This window comes from Loxodonta africana, chromosome 20 (genome assembly GCF_030014295.1).
Source record: "Loxodonta africana isolate mLoxAfr1 chromosome 20, mLoxAfr1.hap2, whole genome shotgun sequence".
Lineage (NCBI taxonomy): Eukaryota > Metazoa > Chordata > Mammalia > Proboscidea > Elephantidae > Loxodonta > Loxodonta africana.
Window position 1 is genome coordinate 48,434,656 of NC_087361.1, and position 27,410 is coordinate 48,462,065.

Below are 27,410 nucleotides of genomic sequence, written 5' to 3' on the forward strand. Positions count from 1 at the left end.
TGCCGCAGGCATAAAATGTACTTCAAATGTAAGTACAAATAGGTTAGGAGTAAAAAGACGGGAAAAGATAAACTATGATGATATTTATTTTAAAAAAAGCAGGAGTAGCATTATTAGTACTAGACAAAGTAGATTTCAGAGCAGAACATATTAGTAGGGATAAAGAAGGTCAGTTTAAAACAATAAAGGAATCAAGGTACCAAACAGGATATAAAAACTGAGCATTTATGCACCAAACATCAGAGCTTCAAAATACATAAAGCAAAAACTGATAGCACTGCATGGAGAAATAGACAAATCTACAATTACAGTTGGGAGATTTTAATAACCCTCTCTCAATAATGGATAGAGCAAGCAGACATGTTCATATTCTCAGAATGTTTCTAGTAAATTCTCCCACTGAGGAAACTGATGCCTGCATTGCATGGTAAGCCTTCCATGGCAATGATCACTAAGCACTACAAATAAGCCTTCCCACCACAGAGGTCATGACTGACTAGGAGTTTTCCCAGAGAATATGGCTGCTGTCTTGTGACCAGGAAATCCAATTTCTAGTTCCTACTGGGCCACTAAAAACCCTTATAACTGAGCCAAGTGTCAACTTTTCTGGATCTCAGTTACATCACTTATATGATGAGAGGGCTGGGCCTAGTAACTTCTCAACATCCTTCGAGCTTTACTGTGGTGTGGTTCCCCAACTTTAACTCTTCAGGTGATCACTACCTCAAGAATATCAAGTCAGGTGTTGCACTTTGAGTCCGGGGAAAGTCTATCTGCCTTTTCGGTGGAAAGATGTGTTGAGATGACCCATGGAGGCAGCTGTCCTGTGACCCTTCAACTTCAAGAAGGAATGGACAGAAGTTGAACCCATGAATGGTGCTCACAGCATTTCTCTTAGTTTCTTTCTTATGGCCTGCAGTTCCCAGGACCCCCTGCTTCACTGTCTGTACTGTGAAGTAAACTGTAAAGTGAAGCCTCAGCTTGACCTACCCGTGGAGGAACAGCCTGTAGGGCGGTGATGTAGTTCTCCAGAGCTAGGCGGCGGCGGTCGTTGAGCATGGCTTCCACTCGGGCCATGTGTGTCTCCACCAACTGCTGTCTCTCGTTGGCGGCTTCCTGTTCCAGAGACTCCACTTTCTCCTGGAAATGCTGCCATTGTAAACACACACACACACATCAACTGGAACTAAACAAGAGATGAGGCAGCCAATCCAAGTCTTTTAAGAGTGATGTATTCTATTTTCTCCAAGAGATGAAAACGATGCTAAAGATCACATAAGGTCATTCTAACATCTTGACTAATTCATCATATGTCTTAGGGGTTACTTTGGCTTCCTGCCCCTCCCCACCAAAGCTTAGTTTCTTAATAGAAATCTGTGTTGCACAGGGTCTCTGAACATTAATCTGACCAATGACAACGGAGGTTAAAGCAACCCTGGTAGTGCAACAGTTAAGAACTTGGCTGCTGACCAAAAGGTTGGTGGTTCAAACTCACCCAGCGGATCTTAACAACAATGTAGGATAAATGTAAGACTCTAAATTATATATATATATATATATATATAAATATTTTAATTTCTTTCTTCCTGAAATCAGTTTAAGTAAATGACCATATTAACCTTCGAGTTTATGACAGTGCTTTCTGACAAGAGTTCAAATCCTCACATAATCTTTGCCAAGGGAAGAAGTGGTAGAAAATTGGTGTGTGGTGTTGGTGCCAGTTGAGTCGATTCTGACTCGTGGCAACCCCACGTATGCAGAGCAGAACTGCTCCACAGGGTTTTCAAGGCTGTGACCTCTCAGAAGCAGATCGTCAGGCCTATCTTCCGAGGTGCCTCTGGGTGAGTTCTAACCACCAACCTTTCAGTTATAATCAAGTGCCTAACCATTTGCGATTCCCAGCAACCGGGCAGAATATTACAGCAACCATATTTATATTATTGACAAAAAAGAAGACTGTTAGTAATCATTATGAATTTTATGGCATGACTTCTAACTGGAGCTAATTGGGAACAAATTAAAGCAGGATTTTTTTAAGTAACTCAAACCATTACTAAACAATGATTTACAGTTTTGTTGTTTTGTTTGTTGCGGTCAAGTCAATTCCGACTCATAGCCACCCTATGTGTTACTGAGTAGAACGGCTCCATAGGCTTCTGTTGGCTCTGATCTTAACAGAAGCAGATTGCCAGGACTTTTCTTCTCCAGTACCTCTGGGTGGGTTCGAACTGTCAACCTCCAGGCACTGAGTATACAGAGGTTCAGGCGTTTCCTGCTTGGCAAGGAATGGGTTCAATTTACCTGGATAACTGCCTTCTTATCAGCTTTGGGCAAGTTCTTTGCTTGACGCTCTGCCTCTTCCCATTCTCTCATGACCTATAAAATGAGAAAACATTTGAATTTAAAACCATCAGTTCTCCCTTCAAATACAGATTTAATGGGATGGATTATGAGAGCTTTCCTTTATTTTTTGTTATTTTAAGTGTTTTTTTAAAAAATCATTATTACGTTCCAATCTGAGTAATATTTGACCTCATATTAAAAAAAAGAAAAAAAAAAAAAAAACCAAACCCAGTGCCTTCGAGTCGATTCCGACTCATAGCGACCCTATAGGACAGAGTAGAACTGCCCCATAGAGTTTCCAAGGAGCACCTGGCAGATTCAAACTGCCGACCCTTTGGTTAGCAGCCATAGCCCTTAACCTCATATTAGGATGTAAATAATCAAGTAAAATAAAGCCAATCTCCTTTCAGTCTTGATATTCACCCAGGATTTCCCGGAGTGAAGTCCACTCATTGACCTGAATGTAAAGAGGAAAAGGCTTCAGCTGTACATGTTGTCATAAGAAAATGATATTTGATTCTTACAATTATCACCTATGGCTGCCCATTCCTTTTCAAGTGTACTATCAGCTGTCAAGCAGAGTTTAAGTACAATTCATACCCGAACTAGGTAAAAAAAAAAACACAAACAAGCAAAAAAAAAAATCAAGGAACCAAAACATCATTTTGTTGCCAGATGTACTTTACGTAGTTTGTGGACTTTCAAAGTAGGAGAAAATCTGATTTCTGTACTCTAAAAGCCTGGCGTTAAAGGTATTTATCCCTAAAAACTGCCAGGAGAATGAGTAAGTCTTAGAAGAAATACAACCAGAATGCTCCTTAGAAGTGACCACGGGGAGACTTTGGCTCACTTACTTTGGACATGTCAATAGGAGAGACCAATTGCTAGAAAAGGACATCGTGTTTAGTGAAGTAGAGGATCACTAAAAATGAGGGAAACCCTTAATGAGATGGACTGACAATAGCCACAACAATGGACTGAAACACAGCAATGATCATGAAGACAACACAGGACCAGCCAGTTATAAAAGAGGTTGCTATGAGTCAGAGCTAACTCTAGGTAATTAACAACAACATTCTTAAAATATTGTTTTTTTTTTCCCTGATGTCCTTCAAGATCACAAAAAAAGAGGCTTGGAATAAATAACTATTGACAGAGACCTATGGAATAAAACATAATCAAATTACTACATGGGTTCTGATGAGCTATTTCACTGGCCATTAGCTTTAATTCTCTGTATAAGATACATTAGTATCCTCATGTTGCTTTGGAGAAATTATGCAGAAAACAGGATGGAAAGAGTTTCTTATTACAGCTGAAGAATATATTAAAAATAACCTCAAATTCACAGCAAAATTGGGACAAGTGGCGTGCTGCCATGAGTAAGAAGAGAACACACAAGAAAAGAAACTTTGTCCCAGATGCCTCAGTGTGGGCAAGAGAGCTACCTACCTTAGCCTTACAGATGAGGTAAATATTTCAATTTCCTGCTTTGAGAATGTTCAGAGCCTATACCCCACCATGAATTCAATAGGCAAAGAATCTCAGAATCAGTGTGAAATAGAAACCACGTCTTATCAGAATACGAAAAACTGAGATCCTGCATTACATTTACATTTTGATCATCTCACCTTCTTGTTCATTCAGAACCTGGACTTTCAGCTTTGAGCTGGAGAATCCATAGAATAATTGTTGTTGTTGGGTGCTGTCGAGTTGATTCCAACTCACAGAGGCCCCATCTGAGAAAGAACTGTCCCACATGGTTTTCTAGGCTGTAATCTTTGTGGGAAGAGATCACTAGGTCTTTTCCCCACAGAGATGCTGGGTGGGTTCCAACCACCAACCTTTTGATTAGCAGCCAAGCACTTAACCATTTGCATCACCAGAGCTCCTCATAGAATAATTAAGGTGATTTGTTTAGCTAATAAACTGAAAACGAACATTTACTCTAAAAATGAAATCCAGGTTTGGTTTTCACAGCAATTTAACAATATATATACTTGGGGAGAGTTTTTATATTTGTCCCCACCCCTCAAATAAAGCAATTCACCTGTACGAGCACCCTACAAGACAAATACACGTCTTTACTCTGCAGGCCTGACGTCTCTCTTCGCACAGTGGCTTCCACTGGGGAACGATGCTAACAGACAACATTACTGACTACCTGCTGCATACCAGATCCTGTGTGAGGTGTTTCACATAATCTGTCTCATTTAACTGATTCCTTACAACAGCCTCTAAGATTAGGCATCACCACGCCCATTTACCCCCATTGTATAGACCAGATTAAGTTTCCTGCTCATGGTCAGGAAGGTAAGTAATGGAGAAGAAATTGAACCAAGAACTGGCTGGCTCTAAAGACCATGCTTTTATTCCCAATGGCCCAATTGACCATTTTAAGATGAAAATTCCAACAGGTAAGCTAAGTTTATTGATATTTGGTATTGAGAGAAAGGACTTTTCTTAACGGTTAATGCACTCGGTTGTTAACTGAAAGGTTGGAGGTTGGAGTCCACCCGGGGAAGCACAGAAGAAAGGCCTGGCATCTACTCCCGAAAGGTCACAGCCACTGGAATTCCTACCGAGCACAATTCTACTCTAACACACATGGGGTCACCATGAGTGGAAATCAGCTTGACAAGGCAATATGGGTGCTTAGCTTAAAAACAACAAATTTAGAGTAAGGTCAATGTTTTGTTTTGAAGGACTTCATTTAAAGGTTATATTAAAACTGCTAAAGACCTAAGTAATTAGAGTATGAGCACACTGTTCAGATGTTTATTTGTATTGGGTAAATAGTATTCCCAACATAGCAACAGAACAAAAACTACAGGCTTAGTGCTATTTTGAGCCCCAAACAAGAAAACAAACAAAAAACCTCCGTATTTGTAAAAAAAACCACCATGCACACACGATTAAAAAACAATTTCTTTGAAATTTAAAATTCTAGAGTCTAAACACTGAGGTTGCTCTAGATATTCTTATAAAGCGATTTTCCATGCCTACACAAAGCTATCAATATCATCTGGACTTACGGATCTTCAAAGACTTGGCTGTTTCATGCAGAGGAAAATGACAACTACTAAGTAGAGATTTAAGAGGCAGGCAAGTTCAAAGTCAAACTGTCCCCAGAATTCAGCACCACAGATTACAAAGATAAACGTTGATCTCAGACGGCTCACTTTCCTACGACCACTGGTATCTAGTCAGCAGCATTCTCTGCTCCGGGATAAACTCTTTTAAGCCATCTCAGACATATTTAATGACTAAAAGATAAAATATCAAAACTTACATGAACTAAGTCATGAGTTAAACAGATGTGCTAAGATGGAGTTAAGTCACTACTAGGGAGACCTATACTAGAGTATTTGATATCCGTCTTCTTAAGAGGATCAAAAGGACTTACTGAGAGAAAAAAAAAAAAAATTCAGAGCTTGTATTTGTTTTTCATAATAATGACTATTTATGTGTCCAAGACAGAAATTCAAGGTTACCAAGGTGCCTTATGTGAATTTACATGAATGCAAAGGATTTTACAATCCAGCTAGAAAAATAAGGCATATAGGTCGGACTATCACTAACCAAACTGGAAAGCAAATATTTAAAGGAAAGGCGAGAGCAATGACTGCTTTCCCCACTCTGAGGACAATGTGGGGTATAAGGAGTGGGGGAGATGTGACAGTGCAAGCGTGGGAGGCCATTTACGGAAGAAGCAATGCCGAGAACAAGGGGAAGCCCAAAATGAGTTTAGCAGATGGTAAGGAGAGTGGCCTAACCAGAATGGCAGAGGAAAGCAAGACAGGGCCATGCTAGCAGTTGAGGCAGAAGAGACAGATTGGGAGGCTAGAGGAGGGCCAGGGGCGGGAGACACTTCAAATGCCAGGCTGAACATTCAGTGTTCATTTTGCATATTTTTATCATTATTATTTTGGAGTGCTTTTGCCCAGAACTAGATTCCGAGAGCAATAGGAAGCTTCTGAAAGCTTCAGAAACTGGAACTGAGATAGGATTTATGTTTAAAGGAAACCACTCCAGCGGCAACAAGTAGGGTGGACAGTCACCCTGCTCTTTAACAGTGGTTATAGATCAGCCTGTGTCTTTCCTAATGGAATACTCTTATTTTTCAAAAGAATTGTCTTCATATGAAACTTTTCCGTTCCACATGCTAGCTGGCTTTCTAGCTCAACTTGCTTTTAGGCTTCCATCACGGGCAACAATTGGAACTGCACAACATATTCCAGAGCCAAAAGTATTGTGACTGTATCTGTGCGTCTGTGTTTAAATACAACAAAGTAGAGCCAAGTATCACGGCTACTCAAATTAAAAAATGAACTCTGTTACGCCATTCGAGGTGCATCAGTACTGTCTACTACAGACTTAACATGATCTTAGAAAACATATGGCAGACTAACTCACAAATCCTTTTTAACTTCTACCGTGATGGCTTTAAGTAGGTATTTTTGCTAAATGTGGCACCAATTAGTCCTACTTTCTGATAATCACTAGAGAAGACGAACCACCAAAAAACAAACAGCTGACTTTAAACTGCTATCTTTCTTCATTCTTCCGTTTATATTTTCTTAAATCTGACTTACTCTATTTTTCTGTACAGACTGTAAATAGAACAGTGACTGAGAAGTAATACCCATGGCTGTCCAATTGAATTCTGACTCATAGCAACCCTATAGGACACAGCAGAGCTGCCCCATTGGGTTTCCTAGGCTGGAGTCTTTAGGGAAATAGACTGTCACAGTTTTCTCCCAAGGAGTGGCTGGTGGGTTCAAACAGACCACCTTTTGGCATGTAATAATTGTGGATTAAGGAAGAATCTTAGAAAAGGCTAAAATTCTTACTATTATCTAACTCTATACAACATCTAGGAGCTTTCTTGGTGATGCAAAGGGCTAAGCACTTGACTACTAGCTGAAAAGTTGGTGGTTTGAACCCACCCAGAGGAGCCTCAGAGGCAAGCCCTGGAGATCTGTTTCCCAAAGGTCACAGGGATGAAAACCCTATGGAGTAGTTCTACTCTACACATATGGGGTTGCCATGAGTCAGAATCAACTCAATGGCAACTAACAACAACAACAATATAGTACAATACCCAGCACGTAGTAATAGGCAGAGCTCAAACAGTGATTGATAATAATTATATATTGATCAGCCATGTTTTTTTTGGAGGTGGGGTGAGCACTGGAGGTTCAGTGGTCGAATTCTCGTCTTCTGTGTGAGAGGCTGGGGTTCAGTTCCTGGCCAATGCACCTCATGCAGAGCAGCGGAGGCTTGCATGTTCCTCATGATGCTGAACGGGTTTCAGTGGAGCTTCCAGGCTAAGACTAGGGAGAAAAGCCTGGTGATCTACTTCCAAAAACCAGTCAATGAAAGGCCTCTGGATCACAATGATCTGATCTGCAACTGATCGTGGAGATGTCACAGGACCAAGCACCGTTTTGTTCTTCGCCTTGAGTATCAGGCTAACAGAATGGCAGCTAACAGCAACAACCACAGCCATGTTTTGAGACTCAGGTTATTTTTCACTGTGCTTAATAAAGAATCTGGTATTTTAACAAAATGACTTGCAGCATGATGTAATGAAGGCATTATACTAAGAGTGAGGAAGGCTTGGGTTCCCAACACTTGCTTTGTGCTGGAGGGGAGAAACCACTCTCTGAACCTCTATCCCGCTATCCACCACTTATGGGACTAGGAGAAATGATTATAACTTCTAAGTTTCTATGGTTTTATGAATTAACTTTTCCAGAAATGATAGGTTCAAAGTTCTAATAATCTGGTATTTAATAAAGAAATACTCTTCATCGTTACTAAAGAACGATTGAATGAATTTTAATTTATAATGTGATGATTACAGGTACCATAAAAACGCATAATTTATTTCATACTTACAAAATACAACTTCACAACTACACCTAAATCTTTCCTAGGTGACACGCGAACGGAGGGTACAACAAATTCAAAATCGATACCATCGGAGCAAATGTTTAAAGTTAAAACTTGATGTCTTTAAAGATGCGGATAAAATTAAAGACCCAATCCCACACCAAGGCATTTATCAGCCCTGGGGAAACTGAGGCCCAGGTTTCGCAGGGCTGAAGGACTGAAGAGTTGCATTTACCTGGGACATTCTCTCGCGGTGCTTGGCTTCAAGTCTCTCCTTGGCTTTCTGGAAATGGGCGTGTTCGTTCTCATCTCCAGGAGTCTCCAGGTATTTGTCCACGGCATCAGGGGTGCTGGCTGCTGTGGTAGGAACTACAAAGCAGAAGGAAAGGAGGTGTGAGAAGAGAAACAGGATATCCAATTATTTAAAAGAAAGTCACAGCTGCAGTTATTTTCAAGAACAAAGAACTTAGAAAAGAAGCACACTGGAGATGTTAACGCCGTGTAAGAGAATACGAGACAGTGGGCAGCACAGAACGGTGCTTTTCACCATTTTCAGGAACAGGGTGAAGGGAAGTCTTTAACACAGTCCATTTTGCAATTACAGTATTGCATTTAAAGTTCTTCACAAACAAACATGCAGAGAGCAAAAACGGCGCTTAAGAATACAGACATGTGTCCCCAAATCACCAGGCTTTGCTAGATTAATTCTTGTAACTCTGAAAGTAAACACTAGTAACATAAACAGCCCATTGTAAAATTTCTGCGGAAACCAATAAACTTCAAAATAAGCCTATTACAAAATAATAGGACCTCAGGATAAGGTAAAGACTGTGTATTTTAGATAGCTGGAATATAAAGCCATCCTTCATGACAAAGTGCTTTGAGCACCACGAAATGAAACGCAAACATCAACAAACGCCACTTCCGGAATCACAGAAGGGCCTTTTCTCCCTTCACAAACTTCTTCCTGCAAAGCAATATTACTGATGTGTAACATACACTGCTACGTTGCCTGGAAACATAGATACCCATAATGAAGAGTGTCCTATAAACTAAAAATGTCCTAATGCATGAGCTGAGGAAATTATAATGCTTATAAAAGCAGTTTTCCAAAAGATGAATAATGACCAGTGAGAAGCCAGAGAATGGATTTTGATTTAAAGAAGCATTCTTTACCTGAAAAAAAACAAATGAGCTGTTTTCACGTCAAATTAGTTTAAGTGTTTTGTTTAAAAAGATTATTTAAATATCATTCACATTCCAAGTACTCTTCATCACTATCCTTACCTAATTATTTGACTATTATATTTGGGAAATAATAGTATCTCAGAGGGGACTTGAATGAAAAGTAATTACGGCTGGGTCATCTGGAAACTGAACACAGAGTTAAATGTCTTTTACACGTGTTTCAAGGAAACACTGGGAATCTTAACAATCCTAAAGGCTCCACGATTTTAATGAAAATTTCCAACCTTTTTTGTTAAATAATTAATCTGTTCCATTTTAAAGAAACATTCCTTGTGATCTCCTTCCTTCTACTTCAATCACTGTTTAATGATTATTAAAAAAAAAAAAAAAAGGCAGTGTAGAAGTCTATCCAGATTTTCCTATCAACTGAAAATCCTTTACCCATTGCCATCAAGTTAATTCCCACTCACGGGGACCCTACAAGACAGAGCAGAACTGTCCCTAGAGTTTCCAAGGAGCAGCTGAGTGGATTCGAACTGCCGACCTTTTGGTTAGCAGCCGAGCTCCTAACCACTGTGCCACCAGGGCTCCTTCTACTGAAAGGAGGGGCATATTCCTGGAAGCGTTTTCAAAATACGTGTTTGTCCAACCCCTCCCCCACTTCTTCCACTCGACTCCCAGGGATTTTGACTCAGATGGCCTGGGACTGTCACAGGACACGAATATTTTGAAAAGCTTTTCCGGGTGGTTATTGATCCTGTACATCCGTCTGTCCCTGTCCTCCATGCACTAAACAAGGCAGTGTCTTTCATCTTCCATTGTCACCTAGGGGCAGGGGGGGAGGCAAGAGCAAGAGGGGGCTGTGAATCCCAACTCCTTCTGAGAATAGGTCCCGAGTGGCACAAACGGTTTGCATTCAGCTGCTAAAAGAAAAGCCGGCTGTTCAAACCCACCCAGTGACACCAAGGAAGTAAGGCCTGGAAATCTGCTTCTGTCAAGATTACAGCCACGAAAAACCCTACGGGACACAGGGGCTGCCATGAGTTGGAATCAACTCAATGGCAATGAGTTTAATTTTTTTTTGTTCTTTTTTTCCTTCTTAGACTAGCTGTGACCGAAGCCAAGTGTCTTAGACATCTAGTGCTGCTATCACAGAAGTACCACAAGTGGATGGCTTTAGCAAAGTTTATTTCCTCATAGTAAAGTAGGCTAAAGTCCAAATTCAGGGCATCAGCTCCAGGGGAAGCCTTTCTCTGTCTGTTGGCCTTCTCATTAATCCTCCCCCAGACTAGAAGCTTCTCTGCACAGGGATCCCAGGTCCAAAGGACACACTATGCTCCTGACACTGCTTTCTTGGTGGTATGATGTCCCTGTCTCTCTGCTTGCTTCTGTCCTTTATACCTCAAGAGTTTGCCTCAAGACACAATCCAGTCTTGTAGGCTGAGTCCTTTCTCACCAATATAACCGCTGCCCATCCTCCCTCATTAACATCACAGAAGCAGGATTTACAACACACAGGAAAATCACACAATACCCGGAATCACGGCCCAGCCAAAGTGATCCACACATTTTGGGGGGATATAATTCAATCCATGACAGCAAGTAACTTAAGGACTCCGTGTTCCAGCTTCTTTATCTATCAAGTGGTAATAGCACGTCTACATGAGAAAAATGTTCAGAAAATCAGAGAGCACACCATGTGTATGCAGTGAGGGTACAAACAAGGCACTTCATACCTGTTCGTGCCCCTCCCTCCTCCTGACTTTATTACATCCTGCTCAGTTCTTGAAGCCTTCGTGGTGCAGTGGTTAAGAGCCGGGCTGCCAACAAAAAGGTTAGCAGTTTGAATCCACCAGCCACTCCTTGGAAACCCTATGTGGCGGTTCTACTCTGTCGTGTACGGTCTTTAGGAGTCAGAATCAACTCGATGGCAACGGGTTTGGATTTTGGGGGTATATAAATCTTAGAGCTGAAGCTAACCATGGGGAAAATCAGCAACTTTTATTTCTAATCCACTGAAAATGAATTATACACAGGTGTGCCATCTATAGGAAAAGTAGTATTTTACTCAAACATCTTAGGTATAACCCATGTGAAAAGCTGAAATTATTGAAAATGAGTGAGATCTTAAGTTGTAAGGCTGACAAATAATTTTCAATCTCAAAATTCTTTTTGTTAAAAAAATAATAACAAAGCTAAGTGTTTTCCTGCATAAATTCAAGCAAATCAATATGCAAGGATTTTTAACTCAATCATCTCCCCCAACTTATAACTGAAATGGAGATGTTATTTAGCATTTTGAATTTGTTTCCCATTCTTTTAAAAATTTACTCATCCCTACTGGTAGAGCTCAAATTAGAACAAGTTGAAGCAAAACTAGAAAATCAAGCAATGATCATCTTTAAGCAGAGTACAATCTTACAGAATGAAATAGTTAAGGGGGCGATATCTTACATTTTAAACAGGAAAATGCGTGTTTGGGGTCACATTCATTTGATTAAGATAGTTAACCTGTTTGTAATCGTAGCAATTACAGCATGGTATCATCTCCTTTGGAAATCCTGGTGGCGTAGTGGTTTAGTGCTATGGCTGCTAACCAAAAGGTCAGCGGTTTGAATCCACCAGGCGCACCTTGGAAACTCTATGGGGCAGTTCTACTCTGTCCTGTAGGGTCAATATGAGTCAGAATCGACTCGACGGCAATGGGTTTGGTTTTTTTGGTTTATCATCTCCTTTGGAAAATCAGAATTATAAAACTTCCTATATACGTAGGAAAGTTTCCACCTCTCAGTTTGCAAATTTGCCCCCTGTGCTATGGGGAGGAAAGTTGCTGTAAGACTCATTGGCCTAAATTGAAATGTAGCTTTGTAACATGATGAAAAGAATACGAAAAAGAGAATAATAAGGGAATGAGAATGAGGAGGATTAAGAATATTTCAAATAGTCAACCTTCCTTTTAGGTATATGGGAATGGATATAAATACCATATTATCCATAGACTCGATGTCATCAAGAAATGTTCCCTTTGAATAAATCCTCATTACCTGTCCCAGTTACTTCCTTCGGTTGAGGTTTTGAGAGGAGTTGTTTCAGTTCTCACTTGGCTGCTAACCTAAAGGTTTACAGTTCAAATCCACCTAGCGGCACCTCAGAAGAAAGGCCTGGCCATCTGCTTCCATAAAGATTACAGCAAAGAAAACTCTATGGGGCAGTTCTACTCCATAGCACACCAGGTCGTGGTGAGTCGGGAATGAATCCATGGAAGGGGTTTGGTGTCTGCTTTTGTTTTTTGGTCTCTCTTTTAATCTATGGTTTAAATTTTTTAGTGATTCATGGTAACCTAAATTAGTAAAAGTGAATGAAGCTTTTCTATATTCATACCCTTCAGCAAACCAGATCACTGTCTCATCAGGGAGAGAAGATAGATGGCAAAATTTAATATTTTAAAATGTATTCAGCATTTGGTATCTCTGCCCTGCAGCTGGTGAGGAGGAAGCAGAGAGCATTTTAAGAAGGAGATTGTATGGTGAGCTCAATTTCTATTTCTCTAATATCCCTACCTCCTAATGAAGTTATCAGGACCTGTTGCCATATTGTGACAAAGTCCGTGGTAGGCAGGGACCTGATATCAAAGGGGTGGGCAGGGGCTGAAGGGTCAGTGGCCTTGTCCTCACCTTTTCAAGGTGCTTCCTTTTGGGAAGGGGGTGGCCCCAAAAATGTCAGCAATACGCCCCAAGGCACATAGCCCACAGGAAACTATATACCACAGGAAGAGAAACTGCCGAGGAGGGTTTATTTTGTTTCTTAAAACTACTACAAAGCTGTGACTCCTGATTTTTCAGGGGTGGTTTATCCCCTTCAGAGTCCTCTGCGGTTCCTTAGAAGCTGAGGTATGGCTCAGATTTCTGAGCTGGCCAAATAACAACAGCCACCATTCACTGGTTTAGTGTGTTAGGTTGCCTTACCTGCATACTCATTTATAACGTGGGGAGAAAACACATTACTCGATTACATTCTCCAGAGAGGCGGGAAACAATATCATTTAGCATGCTCACTCACATCCCCAGACACACAAAAAAGTCTGAATTTAGGGCTAGGTTAGCTATGAACTCTGATGGTGAGAGTGGTGTAGGTCCGGGCAGTGTTTCCTTCTATCATACACAGAGGTCATTATGAGTCGGAAGCGACTCGATGGTACCTAACAACAAACTCTGAAAAGGCTATAAAGTTAATTTTTAGGGCTAACTTATCCACATGTCCAGGGTAGAGCGAAGGCTTGTTTGGTTTTGTTAATGTTCAACATGACTTGGTCAAAAAACATACTTCTGACATCTGTCTGCCTGTTTTCTGTCAAACAGCTAGTCCTGACTCTGCTATTACTGGTAAGTGAGCGTCCACCAAACTCTGGCAGAACTAGGGTTATAAAGCAGAGGTCAAGAGAAAGACCTCATAGAGCTTGTGTCTGGAGGGTCCTATTCAAACATAATCATTCACGCCTTCTCCAAGCAAGCTTTTACTGGGTGTGTTCGCGTTTCCACAGCAAACATTTACTTCCTAGGCTTAAATTCAAAGTTAAACATCTTTATCTACAGGTTTTGGCCTCTAAGTGCCAAATCATTAGCAGCACTAATAACATCACATGCAAAAGCTTTTAACTTTTCAAATGACCTTCATATTTATTTCCATGTCTTAGTCTCATAACAAACCTTGTAGGATACGGTAAGACACACAGGATGGTGCCAATCTTCCTTTAAAATAGTGAGAACTGGTGTCTAAATACTTACACTAAATGCAGCAGAAAGCATTTCCAACTTCCAGAACACTCCTGCCTGAAAGCCAACATTCTGCTTTCCACAATTCAGTGGCATTTTGGATGGCTAGTGCTTTCTTTAGAAGCCTCAGCCCTGTTCTTGCAATCCTGGTTGGTCGGGGTAACTGAGAAGCCGAGATCACAGCTCCATCTCGGACAGGATGCCTTTAGTGTGCTTGTTCATTCCTTTATTGCGCCATTCAACAAATATTAAGTCCCTGTGTGGTGCAAACAGTTAAGCACTGGCTCCTAACCGAAAAGTTGGCAGTTCAAACCCACTCAGAGGCATCTGGAAAGAAAGGCCTGGCAAACTACTTCCGAAAGATCACAGCCATGGAAAACCTAAGCACAGTTCTACTCTGAACTGAGCACAGTTCTACTCTGCACACATGGGGTCACCATAAGTCAGAATCAACTGCAAGGGAACTTTTTTTTTTAATTTATGTGAGATACATGGGAGAAATCAATGAAAAAAACAAAATTTAAAAGAAAAGAAAGCAAGAACACATATTGTTTCTAGAATGTGACATATATCATGGAAAAGAGGGAAAAAATAGAAAAACAGAAGGGGTTTAAGAAGGATCAGGAGTATCAGTGGTGGGGTGGAAGACTGAGTCTCACTGAGAAGGTGACATTTGGACAAGTGGCTGAAGGAAGTGGGCAAGTTAGAGACACAGTTATCTGAAGGAAGAACAAGGCAGACAGGCAGGACAGCTAACACAAAGGCCTTAAGGGGCAAGTGTGTCTGGGGAGTTCCAGGAAGAGCATGATGACCAGAGCTGAAGATGTGGGAAAGACAGCGGTGGGGGAGGCCGGCGGAAAATGGGGGATAGATCACAGAGGGCCTTGAAGCCATGGCAAAGACTCTGTAAGAGCACACAGGATGTAGAGGTGAGGAAAATGTGATGTGACGTGTTTTAAAAGGAGCAGTCTGGCTGCTAAGGGAGCAAAAGTAGACGGAAAGACATCACTGAAGAGTAGAAGACAAAGATGACAGGGGCTTGGTTCAGGGTGGTAGCTTGAAGATGGTGAGGGCTTCCCATGGGAGGTAACTGAATACTAAGGGCGAAACAACTTTCACGGGTGTGTCAGGGTCCATTTCAATTTTAATAATGACACACCAATGCTTGTCACAGCATTTTAAATTCACGTGGTAATCTCCTCTTCATGCCTACCAGAGCTCTACTTTCTGGGAGGGGGGAAAAAAAAAAATGGGTTTGCTCTGTTCTGTCCTATAGGGTTACTATGAGTCAGAATCGACTTGATGGCAACGGGTATTTTTTTTTTTGGTACCGTACCCAATGTTCCTCTCAGAAAATATACCACAATCATTCAGACCAATGAAATGCTGCCAAGGAACAATTCCATTTCTCCTCTTCCCCTGAGAAAACTTTAAAATTTTAAGGGAAGTTGTTTCAAAAGAAGGCGAACCTGTGGCTATCTTCAGAACGTGGAAGAAAATCATTCCCCTGACCCATCTGGAGACCCTACGTACTCAGGGACACCGTCAAATCTAACTGTATGTGCACCGACTGCCTTCATTTTCTGTCCTGATTTTGTAATCACCATACCATACTCCATTCATACTCATACAAAGTTAGCAGGAAACTGCCCTATCACTTGATACTCATTTGTTTCCTTAATTTCCAGAGCGAAGTACAATTTTGCGGATGTAATGAACTCAGAATGCAAAAGAAGCAATAACCCCACCTTTACACAGTAACGACTGCGACCATCTACGCCAGGCCAAAAGACCGAATGTTCCCCTAAAGACAGGCCCATGAATTGCATTTGGTCAATAAACTAATGTCAGACACCAACGAGAAAATCTGATGACTCTCCTTTCACGAGCAGAAAGCTGTTTGTCTTTATACTACTGACAACAGAAGAGGAAAGTAAATTAAGACCTATGTAAGTCCTCAGCTTACCAGTGAAAATGATTTTATACAGTTAGCAATGCTGTCACTTGAAATGGCTAGGATTTATATAGCAGAGGTGACAAGCAGGGTAATTTATATATAGGTGAAATATAAACCAGTAGAGAATGATTTTAAGTGAAAATTTAATCTCTAAACATGGCAGAGTTTTCTGACAGCCAACCCAACTTAAGAAAAAAAAAAAGAAAAAACAAAAACCTCCATTTCTCTTATACCAAAATAGCTTTCAAAACAAAACCCTACCAAGCAGTCGAAATGCAAATATTTAGCACCAAGTCCTGGACAGATGAGCCATTTATAATGGGAAAATAAAGTCTGCTATCTTTATATGTGGTATTAGACTCTCTTAAGATAACCCTGGTGGCGCAGTGGTTAAGAGCTACAGCTGCTAACTAAAACGTCAGCAGTTCAAATCCACCAGCTACTCCTTGGAAACTCTACAGGGCAGTTCTACTCTGTCCTATAGGGTCGCTATGAGTCGGAATCAACTTGACAGCAGTAGGTTTGGTTTTTCAGGTTTAGATTCTCTTATAAAAAAGAACAAAAGCAATCCCTGCCCCCAGCCCCATGCCCTCACATCTCAGGTGTTTTATACTCAGTGCAATTATAGCTGGCTGAGAACACTAATGCATTGTTTGGCCACAAGGTAATAAAAATGTAATCTATGCTGTTTATTCTAGTGAAGCTACATTTCTTTTTTACATCTTATGGGCACATACTGACATGGGAATTTTGTCAAATATGTGGAATGAGAGTGAAGGAATGAACAACAGTCTTACTTTTATTCATATCTATAGCGTTGCTGTGAGTCGGAATCGACTCGACGGCACTGGGTTAGTGGGTATATCTTATCTAGTGCAAGGCACCCACATTTAAAAGCTACCTCAAGGTTTTGAACCTTAAAAAAAAATACGTGAGATAACAGGGATAATAGCTGGCATCTAGACTGTCTTAATCTTAGGTTATTCCTTTTTGTCAATTTGTCAGAAGCTATTCTCAACGTCATTAACGGTGGCTCAGAAAGAGATGAGCTGTCACAGCCACTCAACACTCAATAGATGAGTTTTAAAAGTCAAATCTTCAACGTTTTCCACTTCCATAGACGCTGTAGCAGCAAAAGGCAGATGACACTGTTTACGTCTAGGGAGGGCTTAAGGAAAAGCCAATTTCATTTTACCCTGATCTCCCACTAAATTCTTTCCCTACGCTTGTAGATTTTACTTTATATCAGTATTTAATTCTATCACATGCCTAGGTCTCATCTCAGCAATAAAACTGTTAGGTTATTAGAAAAGCAGTGTACTTGGCTTAGTTGCTGGTGTCCCTCAAATACCTAGCTTATTAGCATCAGCTCAAAAGTAAAACCAAAACCAAACTCACTGCCATAGAGTCAATTCCGACTCATAGAGACCCTATAGGAAAGAGTAGAACTACCCCATTGGGTTTCCAAGGAGCAGCTGGTAGATTCGAAATGCCAACCTTCTGGTTAGCAGCCAAACTCTTAACCACTGTACCACCAGGCTCCAGCTCAGCGTGAGCTCAAGAGTAACTAACAGCTATATTAAACCAAGGGTTGGTAAACTACTACCCGCAGGCCGAATCTGGCTACTTTTTAAAACAAAATTTTATTGAAATGCAGCCGTGTCCACTTGTTCACTTATTTGTCTGTGACGGCTTTCACACTATGGCTGCAGTGCTGAATAGGATGACAGAGACTGTATCACCTGCAAAGCCTAAAATATTCACTATTCAGCCCATAACAGAAAGTGTTTGCTGGCCACTGTATTAAACTAACTATTTATCCTCCTTTGGCAAAACATCTGAAGAATGTCGTTATTGTTGGGTGCCAGCAAGTTGGTTTTTGACTCATAGCAATCCCATGTGACAGGGTGGAATTACCTCATGGGGTTTCCTAGGTTGTAATCTTTACAGGAGCAGATTGCCAGGTCCTTCTCCAGCTGAGTCACTGGGTGAGTTTGAACCACTAACCTTTCGGTTAGCAGCCAATTGCTTAACCACTGCACCACCAGGCTCCTTAGAATAAATAAAGCACATATATTACGAGTGTCCTTTTATTGTTCTGAGTAAATGACTTATTTTTTTTAATAATAATATTGGCTTGCTGAGTAAACCAATTTCTTTTAATCTTAGGGGTTATCACTGCGATAACTTTGAGGAAAAAGCCATTCTTTTTATCCTAAGTATTTCTGGGTATTAAAGAACTGGTTCTTCATACTTGTCAACTGAATAGTTTTTACTGGCACCGATGTGACATGCAATTTTACGCACCACCACATCTTTGAATGCTTTTTACTGTTTTTAACAATGCTGGGCAGTTAAAGGGAAATACCCTAGTTCCATCAGTATTATAGAATGTGCTAACAGGAACTAATATTTGCTATTTCACAAGTGGAAGAACAAGTATAGCGTGATTAAGAACAATGGCTCCAATCTGGTCCAAGACTAAATGGCCTTGGCGTTCTGACAGCATAGGAGGATGCTGGGTCTAGGTGGCACATTCCACTCAAAGGCCACACGGCCAGTTATCTATAGTTGGCAAACCGTGAGGCTCTGAGGCAACAGAATTAGAAGTTGGAAAAGGTGGTTTGGCTTGCTTCGATGATATGCTCAAATTCTTTTTATATTCTCTGGGAGTGTGCTATCTCTTTTGTTCTATCTGGGTCATTTTGATGTGGGCAGAAATCAATTTTTGCTCTACCCTCAAATCCTGCACGAGATTACACCTACACACTGGCAGAGAACCTAAAGCCATAAACATGTTGTTGTTGTTGTTGTTAGGTGCCGTCGAGTTGGTTCCAACTCATGGCGACCCTATGCACAACAGAACGAAACACTGCCCGGTCCTGAGCCATCCTTACAATTGTTGTTATGCTTGGGCGCATTGTTGCAGCCACTGTGTCAATCCACCTCTGTGAGGGTCTTCCTCTTTTCTGCTGAGCCTGTATTCTGCCAAGCATGATGTCCTTCTCCAGGGACTGATCCCTCCTGACAACATGTCCAAAGTATGTAAGACGCAGTCTCGCCATCCTTGCCTCTAAGGAGCATTCTGGCTGTACTTCTAAGACAGATTTGTTGGTTCTTTTGGCAGTCCATGGTATATTCAACATTCTTTGCCAACACCACCATCCAAAGGCGTCAATTCTTCTTTGGTCTTCCTTATTCATTGTCCAGCTTTCACATGCATATGATGCGATCAGAAATACCATGGTTTGGGTTAGGTGCTCCTTAGTCTTCAACGTGACATCTTTGCTCTTCAACACTTCAAAGAGGTCCTTTTCAGCAGATTTACCCAGTGCAACGTGTCTTTTGATTTCTTGACTGCTGCTTCCATGGCTGTTGATTGTGGATCCAAGTAAAATGAAATCCTTGACAACTTCAATCTTTTCTCCATTTATTATGATGTTGCTCATTGGCCCAGTTGTGAGGACTTCTGTTTTCTTTATGTTGAGGTGCAATCCATACTGAAGGCTGTGGTCTTTGATTTTCATCAGTAAGTGCTTCAAGTCTTCTTCACTTTCTGCAAGCAAGGTTGTGTCATCTGCATAATGCAGGTTGTTAATAAGTCTTCCTCCAATCCTGATGCCCTATTCTTCTTCATTTAGTCCAGCTTCCTGGATTATTTACTCAGCATACAGATTGAATAGGTATGGTGAAAGAATACAACCCTGACGCACACCTTTCCTGACTTTAAACCAATTAGTATCCCCTTGTTAAGTGTGAACAACTGCCTCTTGATCTATGTAAAGGTTCCTCATGAGCACAATTAAGTGTTCTGGAATTCCCGTTCTTTGCAATGTTATCCATAATTTGTTACGAACCACACAGTCGAATACCTTTGCATAGTCAATAAAACACAGGTAAACATCCTTCTGGTATTCTCTGCTTTCAGCCAGGATCCATCTGACATCAGCAATGATATCCCTGGTTCCACGTCCTCTTCGGAAACAGGCCTGAATTTCTGGCAGTTCCCTGTCAATATGCTGCTGCAGCCATTTTTGAATGATCTTCAGCAGAATTTTGCTTGTGTGTGACATTAATGGCATTGTTCCATAATTTCCACATTTGGTTGGATCACCTTCCTTGGGAATAGGCACAAATATGGATCTCTTCCAGTCAGTTGGCCAGGAAGCTGTCTTCTGTATTTCTTGGCATAGACGAGTGAGCACCTCCAACGCTGAATCTGTTTGTTGAAACATCTCAAGTGATATTCCATCAATTCCTGGAGCCTTGTTTTTTGCCAGTGCCTTCAGAGCAGCTTGGACTTCTTCCTTCAGTACTATCAGTTCCTGATCATATGCTACCTCTTGAAATGGCTGAACATCGACTAATTCTTTTTGGTATAATGACTCTGTGTATTCCTTCCATCTTCTTTTGATGCTTCCTGCGTCATTTAATATTTTCCCCATAGAATCCTTCATTATTGCAACTCAGGGCTTGAATTTTTTCTTCAGTTCTTTCAGCTTGTGAAATGCCAGGAGTGTTCTTTCCTTTTGGTTTTCCATCGCCAGCTCTTTGCACATGTCATTATAATACTTTACTTTGTCTTCTCAAGACGCCCTTTGAAATCTTCTGTTCAGTCGTTTTACTTCTTCAATTCTTCCTTTTGCTTCAGCTGCTCGACACTTGAGAGCAAGTTTCAGAGTCTCCTCTGACATCCATCTTGGTCTTTTCTTTCTTTCCTGTCTTTTCAATGACCTCTTGCTTTCTTCATATATGATGCCCTTGATGTCTGGTCTTCGGTCACTAGTGTTCAATGCATCAAATCTATTCTGTCAGTTTGTCGTATTGTGGGGGCTTGCGTGTTGCTGTGATGCTGGAAGCTATGCCTCCGGTATTCAGATACCAGCAGGGTCATCCATGGAGGACAGGTTTCAGCTGAGCTTCCAGACTAAGACAGACTAGGAAGAGGGACCCAGCAGTCTACTTCTGGAAAGCATTAGCCAGTGAAAACCTTATGAATAGCAAAGGAACATTGTCTGATATAGTGCCGGAAGATGAGCCCCCCAGCTTGGAAGGCACTCAAAAGATGACTGGGGAAGAGCTGCCTCCTCGAAGTAGAGTTGACCTTAATGACGTGGATGGAGTAGAGCTTTCGGGACCTTCATTTGCTGATGTGGCACAACTCAAAATGAGAAGAAACAGCTGCAAACATTCATTAATAATCAGAACCTGGAATGTACGAAGCATGAATCTAGGAAAATTGGAAATCGTCAAAAATGAAATGGAACTCATAAACATGGATATCCTAGGCATTAGTGAGCTGAAATGGAGTGGTATTGGCCATTTTGAATCAGACAATCATATAGTCTACTATGCTGGGAGTGACAACTTGAAGAGGAATGGTGTTGCATTCATCGTCAAAGCCATAAACATGATCCCAAGGTATATTCTAGATGCCAAGTAATCTATGGTAAGCCTACTGGCATCTCTACAGATGGTCATTTGTTCTCCAGCATATACTGGGATTTTATGAAGCAAAGAGGAAACGGAGAGAAGAGGACAGGATGGTGCATGGGTGGACCATCCACTTCCAGCCCACGGGCTTACTGGGTCATTCTCTGCTTCCACGGTAGCTTGTATTAGAGTAGAAAAAGTATGGTACCTATAGCTTTCTATAGTCAGAATAGCAATTGCGAGTTCTATTTTAACTTGCAAATACAGGCAGTCCTGGGTTAAGAACAAGTCCTTGGACAACTCCTAGTTGCCCTTTAATGTTATGTAAAATTGCTCTCACTTTGAAACAACTGAACCAACCCCTACTCGCAACAAATTCTTCATCACAATCACCTTAACTTGCTGCATGTGCAGCTTTTAAATCACTGAAAAAGCTTCAAGCCTTTTCTTGCACCAAAATATGGCTAACTAAGAAGTGTATGAACCTGTTCTGACTTATCTACAAATTCGACTTAAAGACACAGTTAGTAACTGATCTCGTTTGTTACCCAGGGACTGCCTGTACTGAGGTTTAGGATAAAACAAAAACAAATCCATTGCCATCGAGTCGATTCCAACTCATAGCGACTCTATAGGACAGAGCAGAACCACCCCATAGGGTTTTCAAGGAACGCCTAGTAGCTTCAAACTGCTGACCTTCTGGTTAGCAGCTGTAGCACTTAATCACTATGCCACCAGGGTTTCCAGGGTAGTGGTATAAAATTCAGTGTCATAGACACCTGACAAGAATTGGAGGCTACTAACTTTCCAAAACCATGCATGCCCTCAAGTCTGTGGAAAGCCTGTACCAGCCTTGTTATCATCTGTGAATTAGATGTGGAGAAACTACAAGTCTAGACCAGTGGTTCTTGACCAGGGGTGGCTGCTCCCCAGGACATATGTGACAAAATATGGAGACACTTTTAGTTATTACCACTGATGAGGTGTTCTGGCATCTTGTGGGAAGAGGCCAGGAATGCTGTTAAACATCCTACAGTGCACTGGACAGGCCCCGCCAAACAGAGCCCAAAATGTCAACAGTGCTGAGGTTGAGACACCCTGTTGTCCGAGCCACACCTCACTGCAGGCGAAGGTGCCAGAGATGGTCACTCATCATTCTCTATGGCCAGATCCTTTCTGGGATTGAATGCCATTAAAGAGTAGACCTGTTTTCCTTTTGAGATGCAATCTGTTGGGGATAACATCAGAAAAAATGACCACACTCTCAGATTTGAAACAAACTAATCAATAAGTATATATGTAGTAATTTTACGATTTACAAACACTGCCGTGGGTAGACTGAATATGAAATTTCTGCATTGAACACAGGGTTCAGGTTGGAAATAACTCAGCTATCATAAGATTTTTCTTCATCCCGAATGAGGAAGTATTTTTTAAATGATTCAAATTCATGAGCTTATGTGTGACATGAAACCTCTAGGCTTCATATCTTTGTCCCTTCTACTGTGATTTAGAGTCTTGTCTTTCGTAACAGGAACAAAAAATCAGTGCCCCTAAAATTGCAATGCTCAAAACTGGTTTTAAAGACAAAGGTCTAGGAACGTGTGATTATAACAAGAAGACTCAGCAGGAAAATTACTGTATTTAAAATGCAGACCATTACACATTTTCACCCTATGTATAATCTTATCAGTTTAACTGAAGAGTCCTTCCTACCTCATTTCACATTTATTATTTGATTAGAAGCCACTCGGACTGAGCAATCTGTAAAACCAACCACCTCTGGGCAAAGAAATATCATCCAATTAGCCCGAAGTTGGTGAAGGAGCAAAGTGCAAGCCCAAGTTGTCAATGAAATGGGCTTGTTCACCTAGTTCAGCTCATGTTTTCCCACCTGAGTCTACTATCTATATTTGACCTCCAGATGACCATGATTTTTTTAATTCAAACATGCAGCTTTGCTATAAATAAGGCCGCTTAGTAGCTCAAGCTATAAATAACTAGAAATTATATGCTCTCTCCAGTCTGTGTGTACTAGCACTGCAAAACCCTTCACCTGCAGTGACTGAATAGTCTCTGCAGGAAGACAAAAAAATATAGCTGCCAAAACCACTTCATCCCCGTAGAACGGAAAGGTGTCAGCATCTCAAATGCACAGCAAGTAGGTGGGAGAAAATGAGTGGGAAAGAGAAAACTGTAAAAGAGACTTTCAAAATATCTGGAAGAGTTGACAATGCAAGTAGGGGTTATGTATCCTTCATGAAAACACATTTATTAAATGATGTTCATTTTCATTAATTAAAAATGGAAAAGAGATAATACTTCCATATGCAAAAATGATATAAGATGAAACAAAAAAAAATATTGTTTTATAAAATGGTAGGAATGATTTAATTTATTGATGCATGCTACTTTCATGGCATTCAGAAAAAAAATGATTTTTTTTTTAATATCCTTTATCCTTTTGCCACTATTTTCTGTATCCTTAAAATGCCCTTCTGCACCTCAAATATAATTTTACTAAACTAGAGAAACATGTCAGAACCAAATGCTTAGCCGTTTGGAGTGTAAAACACAGCCACAGTGCCATCAAAGTTTGATACCCGGTTCTGCCAAGTAAGAGTTCAATGGCTTGAGAAAAGTTCACTAAACTCTTTAAGTTTCAGTTTCTCATGTGTACAAAGGAAATGAAAAAAATTTCTACAGAGGGTTTCTGAGAAAAATAAATGATTTGTGAAAATGCTTGTTAAAATGTAGCACACTAAGCAAACTGATGATGTATTATCAGTCCTATAGTGTGATATACTTTGGACATGTTATCAGGAGGAATCAGTGCCTGGAGAAGGATATTATGCCTGGTGAAGCAGAGGATCAGTGAAAAAGAGGAAGACCCTTACTGAAAAAGATTGACATGGTGGCTGTAGCAATGGGCTCAAGCATAACAAGGATCATGGAGATGGTGCAGGACTGGGCAGTGTTTCTTTCTGTTGTATGCAGGGTTGCTATGATTCGGAGCAGATTCGACAGCACCTAACAAAAAAGTGTGATATCTAGAGCTTTCCCTTAGTCCTTCTGTATCTACCCACTCGCCCTAACTTAAACCGTTTCAGAGAAAAACGCGTTCTCACAACAGCAGTGTGGCAGTAAGAACCAAATCTTTAAAAAGTTATACATAATTTGAGTTAGTGTGAAAATCTTGAGAGGCCATCAAAAAAATGAAATCTTTCGTAGAAGTGCATAATTCTCCATCTATAATTTTTTTTGAGCTAACTAATTTTATTAATTTGAGACTAAGTTTTTCAAGATAGTATAAAATCACTATGTAGATAAAAGCTCATTTTAATTATAAGATGTCTAAGCTGAAACGGAAATGGTCTCTTCCAGCAATCACAAACATCAACAGTATACATCATCTCTAACCGAAAACTGGACAAATCATTTTCTGAATATACTCCAAACTTCAAAATGAGTATTTGTGTCTGACATGTCTAAACAAAGCTAGACTAATATGGCAACTGAAATGATCACAAAATATAGGACATCATAAGACCGACAGTGGTTGGTTGCTATAATGGGTCTTTATAGAAAGCACTTTCCCTGCTTCCTGGGGATAAGATCAGAAGCTGGCATCTCTGACCCACCACTGTGCATTCTGGGAGAGGAGGAGGAGGAGGTGGCTCTGGTGTTGAAAAGTGACCTCCCACCTCCTGGGACTTAACAGTTGTCTTAGAGACATACACACACATTAGTCCCTGTACTAGAATGCATGCATAATTAATATTTTTCTAGAAAACAAGTCACTTGTGTATATGGCCTCTTGTTAAGTGGTAGCATCTCAGGAGTTTTTAGAAAATAAAATGGTGATGCCAAATAAAACAACAACGTTACATATACAGTATTTTAACAGAACCACATTAAATAAAAAGGAAATTGCTCAGTAATAGGAAAAGCTTAGTCAATGCTCGAAGCCCCAACATCTCAAACTGCCTGGCAAAATTAGGCATAATTCCGAGCAAGGCAGTGGGAATAAACATCTTATTAAAAGGCAGATGTTCAAGAAACACAGACCATGCAAAGAAGGTGGTGATGCTGGGGTCCTAATCCAGCCATGCAATACACTTCTTCCCTTCTCCCTCCTCCCAGTGAATCTTGGGGAAGAGGTTCCCAGGTAGTCTTGAGTAAATTTTGGGACACTATGGAGAAAATAAGAGAACATAACTAAAGACAAAAATAGAAACATGGGGATGATGGCCGAGACTCATGTGATTCCACTGACCATCACCCCCCCCCCCAAAAAAAACAGTGAAAAAGCAAAAAAATTATTGAATTAAAAACCAAACAAAAAAACATATCCTAAAGTTTGGCCCATCCACAAAACTAAGGCAAACATACGCCGTATTTGTGCAAGAGATTAAGGTCTCAGAAATGCTGGACATTCCGTCTCTGATAGTACATCCAAGTAACCTGTTAGATGATTTTGTTGTTCCTATTCTCCATGCTTAGTGCCAAGTACCACCCATTCTCATCAATCCACTTCCCACAACATCTCCATTTGTTTCCCCCATTCATAGGGCAGGCTCCGGCTCTCAGCTCCAGCTCTTGGCTCCAGCTTTCTTTTGAAGCTGTACTCTCCACTTATATGTCTGCCCTTCTGACTCACCTTTGGCCTCTTGCCTTTACTTTCTTGATGATCCTCTATAATCTAGCCCCTCTAAAACTAAGTACTGACCATCCTCTCCACTTCTTCCTGTTGGGAGCATCGACCTTCACCAAGTCTCTCAGCAAAATGTGTGCTACCCAGGGCACTTCCACAGGCTCCATATGACCTGTATGGCTCACGGCTTGCTCATAGTTCAAGTCAAATCAAACTGATCAAGGATGTGTGTGCGTGAAGTCATTTCTAGCTCTTCAGGCAAACCTACCACTATTAATTTTTTGTTTTTTAATCTTTCTTATTACAAAAAATAACATACTATTCCAGAAAATAAATCCACCTCTGGAGAAAGGAGATAAAATTTGAAAATATGCCAGGAAACCTTTCACGCAGCAAAACCAGTTAGAATCATTCTAACAAAAGCCCTTTGTTGCAGAGACTCCGGGCAGTAGAATCCCCCATTGTGTTCCCCATTACCTGACCTAATTAATATCTTTGTTTGAAACTAAAGAAAGGAGTCTTTGAGCTACAAGCTGCAATCATGCAAAGGGAGCCAGATTAGAACCCCTCGGGGTTACCAGTTCTCACACCTGTGGTCACACAAGACAGAAAGGGAGTTAATCACACACACACGAACACCTGTCTTCCAACATCAGGCAGGAGACCAACAGGAATTCTTCCATTAGATCCCCCTTAGATACTGGGCTCCTTCACCTGTGCAAGTCCTTCTGTAGTTCTACTTAATTCTATGATTGGGCTGGAAAATAATTCGTATAATCCCTAGGAATCTTGGGCAGGAACTGATGGCTGTTTCCCTCATAAGAGCAAGGCAGAGAGTCAATGGAGTCTCTCAAAACAGGAAATAACACAAATATTGAGTTTAATGTGTAACTTGGAAAACTGAATAATTATTTCTTGAGGACTTCAAACTTGCTACTCATGATAACGTCAAAATAATAAAATTGGAAATTTAACTTGGAGGGGTATCAGCAAGAGCAGGAGTCCCATAAACCTGGTGCATTGCCTCCTGAGAACTTGATTCATGATCATCATGATTTCATAGATTTAGCCCTAAAGTTATGAGCAACTTAAAGTTTGAAAGAAAATGCTTTAAAAATTATATTCCCGGCTCCTAATGTCACTGAAGTTTTCTAACATTAAGAAT

The 27,410-nt window shown here is 40.7% G+C and overlaps 1 protein-coding gene across 4 annotated transcripts in view; it reads right to left on the reverse strand.

The window, feature by feature from the left end:
• APP (amyloid beta precursor protein) overlaps positions 1-27,410 on the reverse strand; it is a 295,049-nt gene that overhangs the window by 89,915 nt on the left and 177,724 nt on the right. For all 4 annotated transcript variants that reach the window (XM_064273133.1, XM_064273132.1, XM_064273131.1 and 1 more), the window contains 3 exons: positions 8,477-8,610; positions 2,302-2,376; positions 991-1,149 (listed from right to left, as the gene is read on the reverse strand). In XM_064273133.1, the coding sequence (XP_064129203.1) occupies positions 991-1,149; positions 2,302-2,376; positions 8,477-8,610 (368 nt within the window). The remainder of the gene's footprint in view (positions 1-990; positions 1,150-2,301; positions 2,377-8,476; positions 8,611-27,410) is intronic.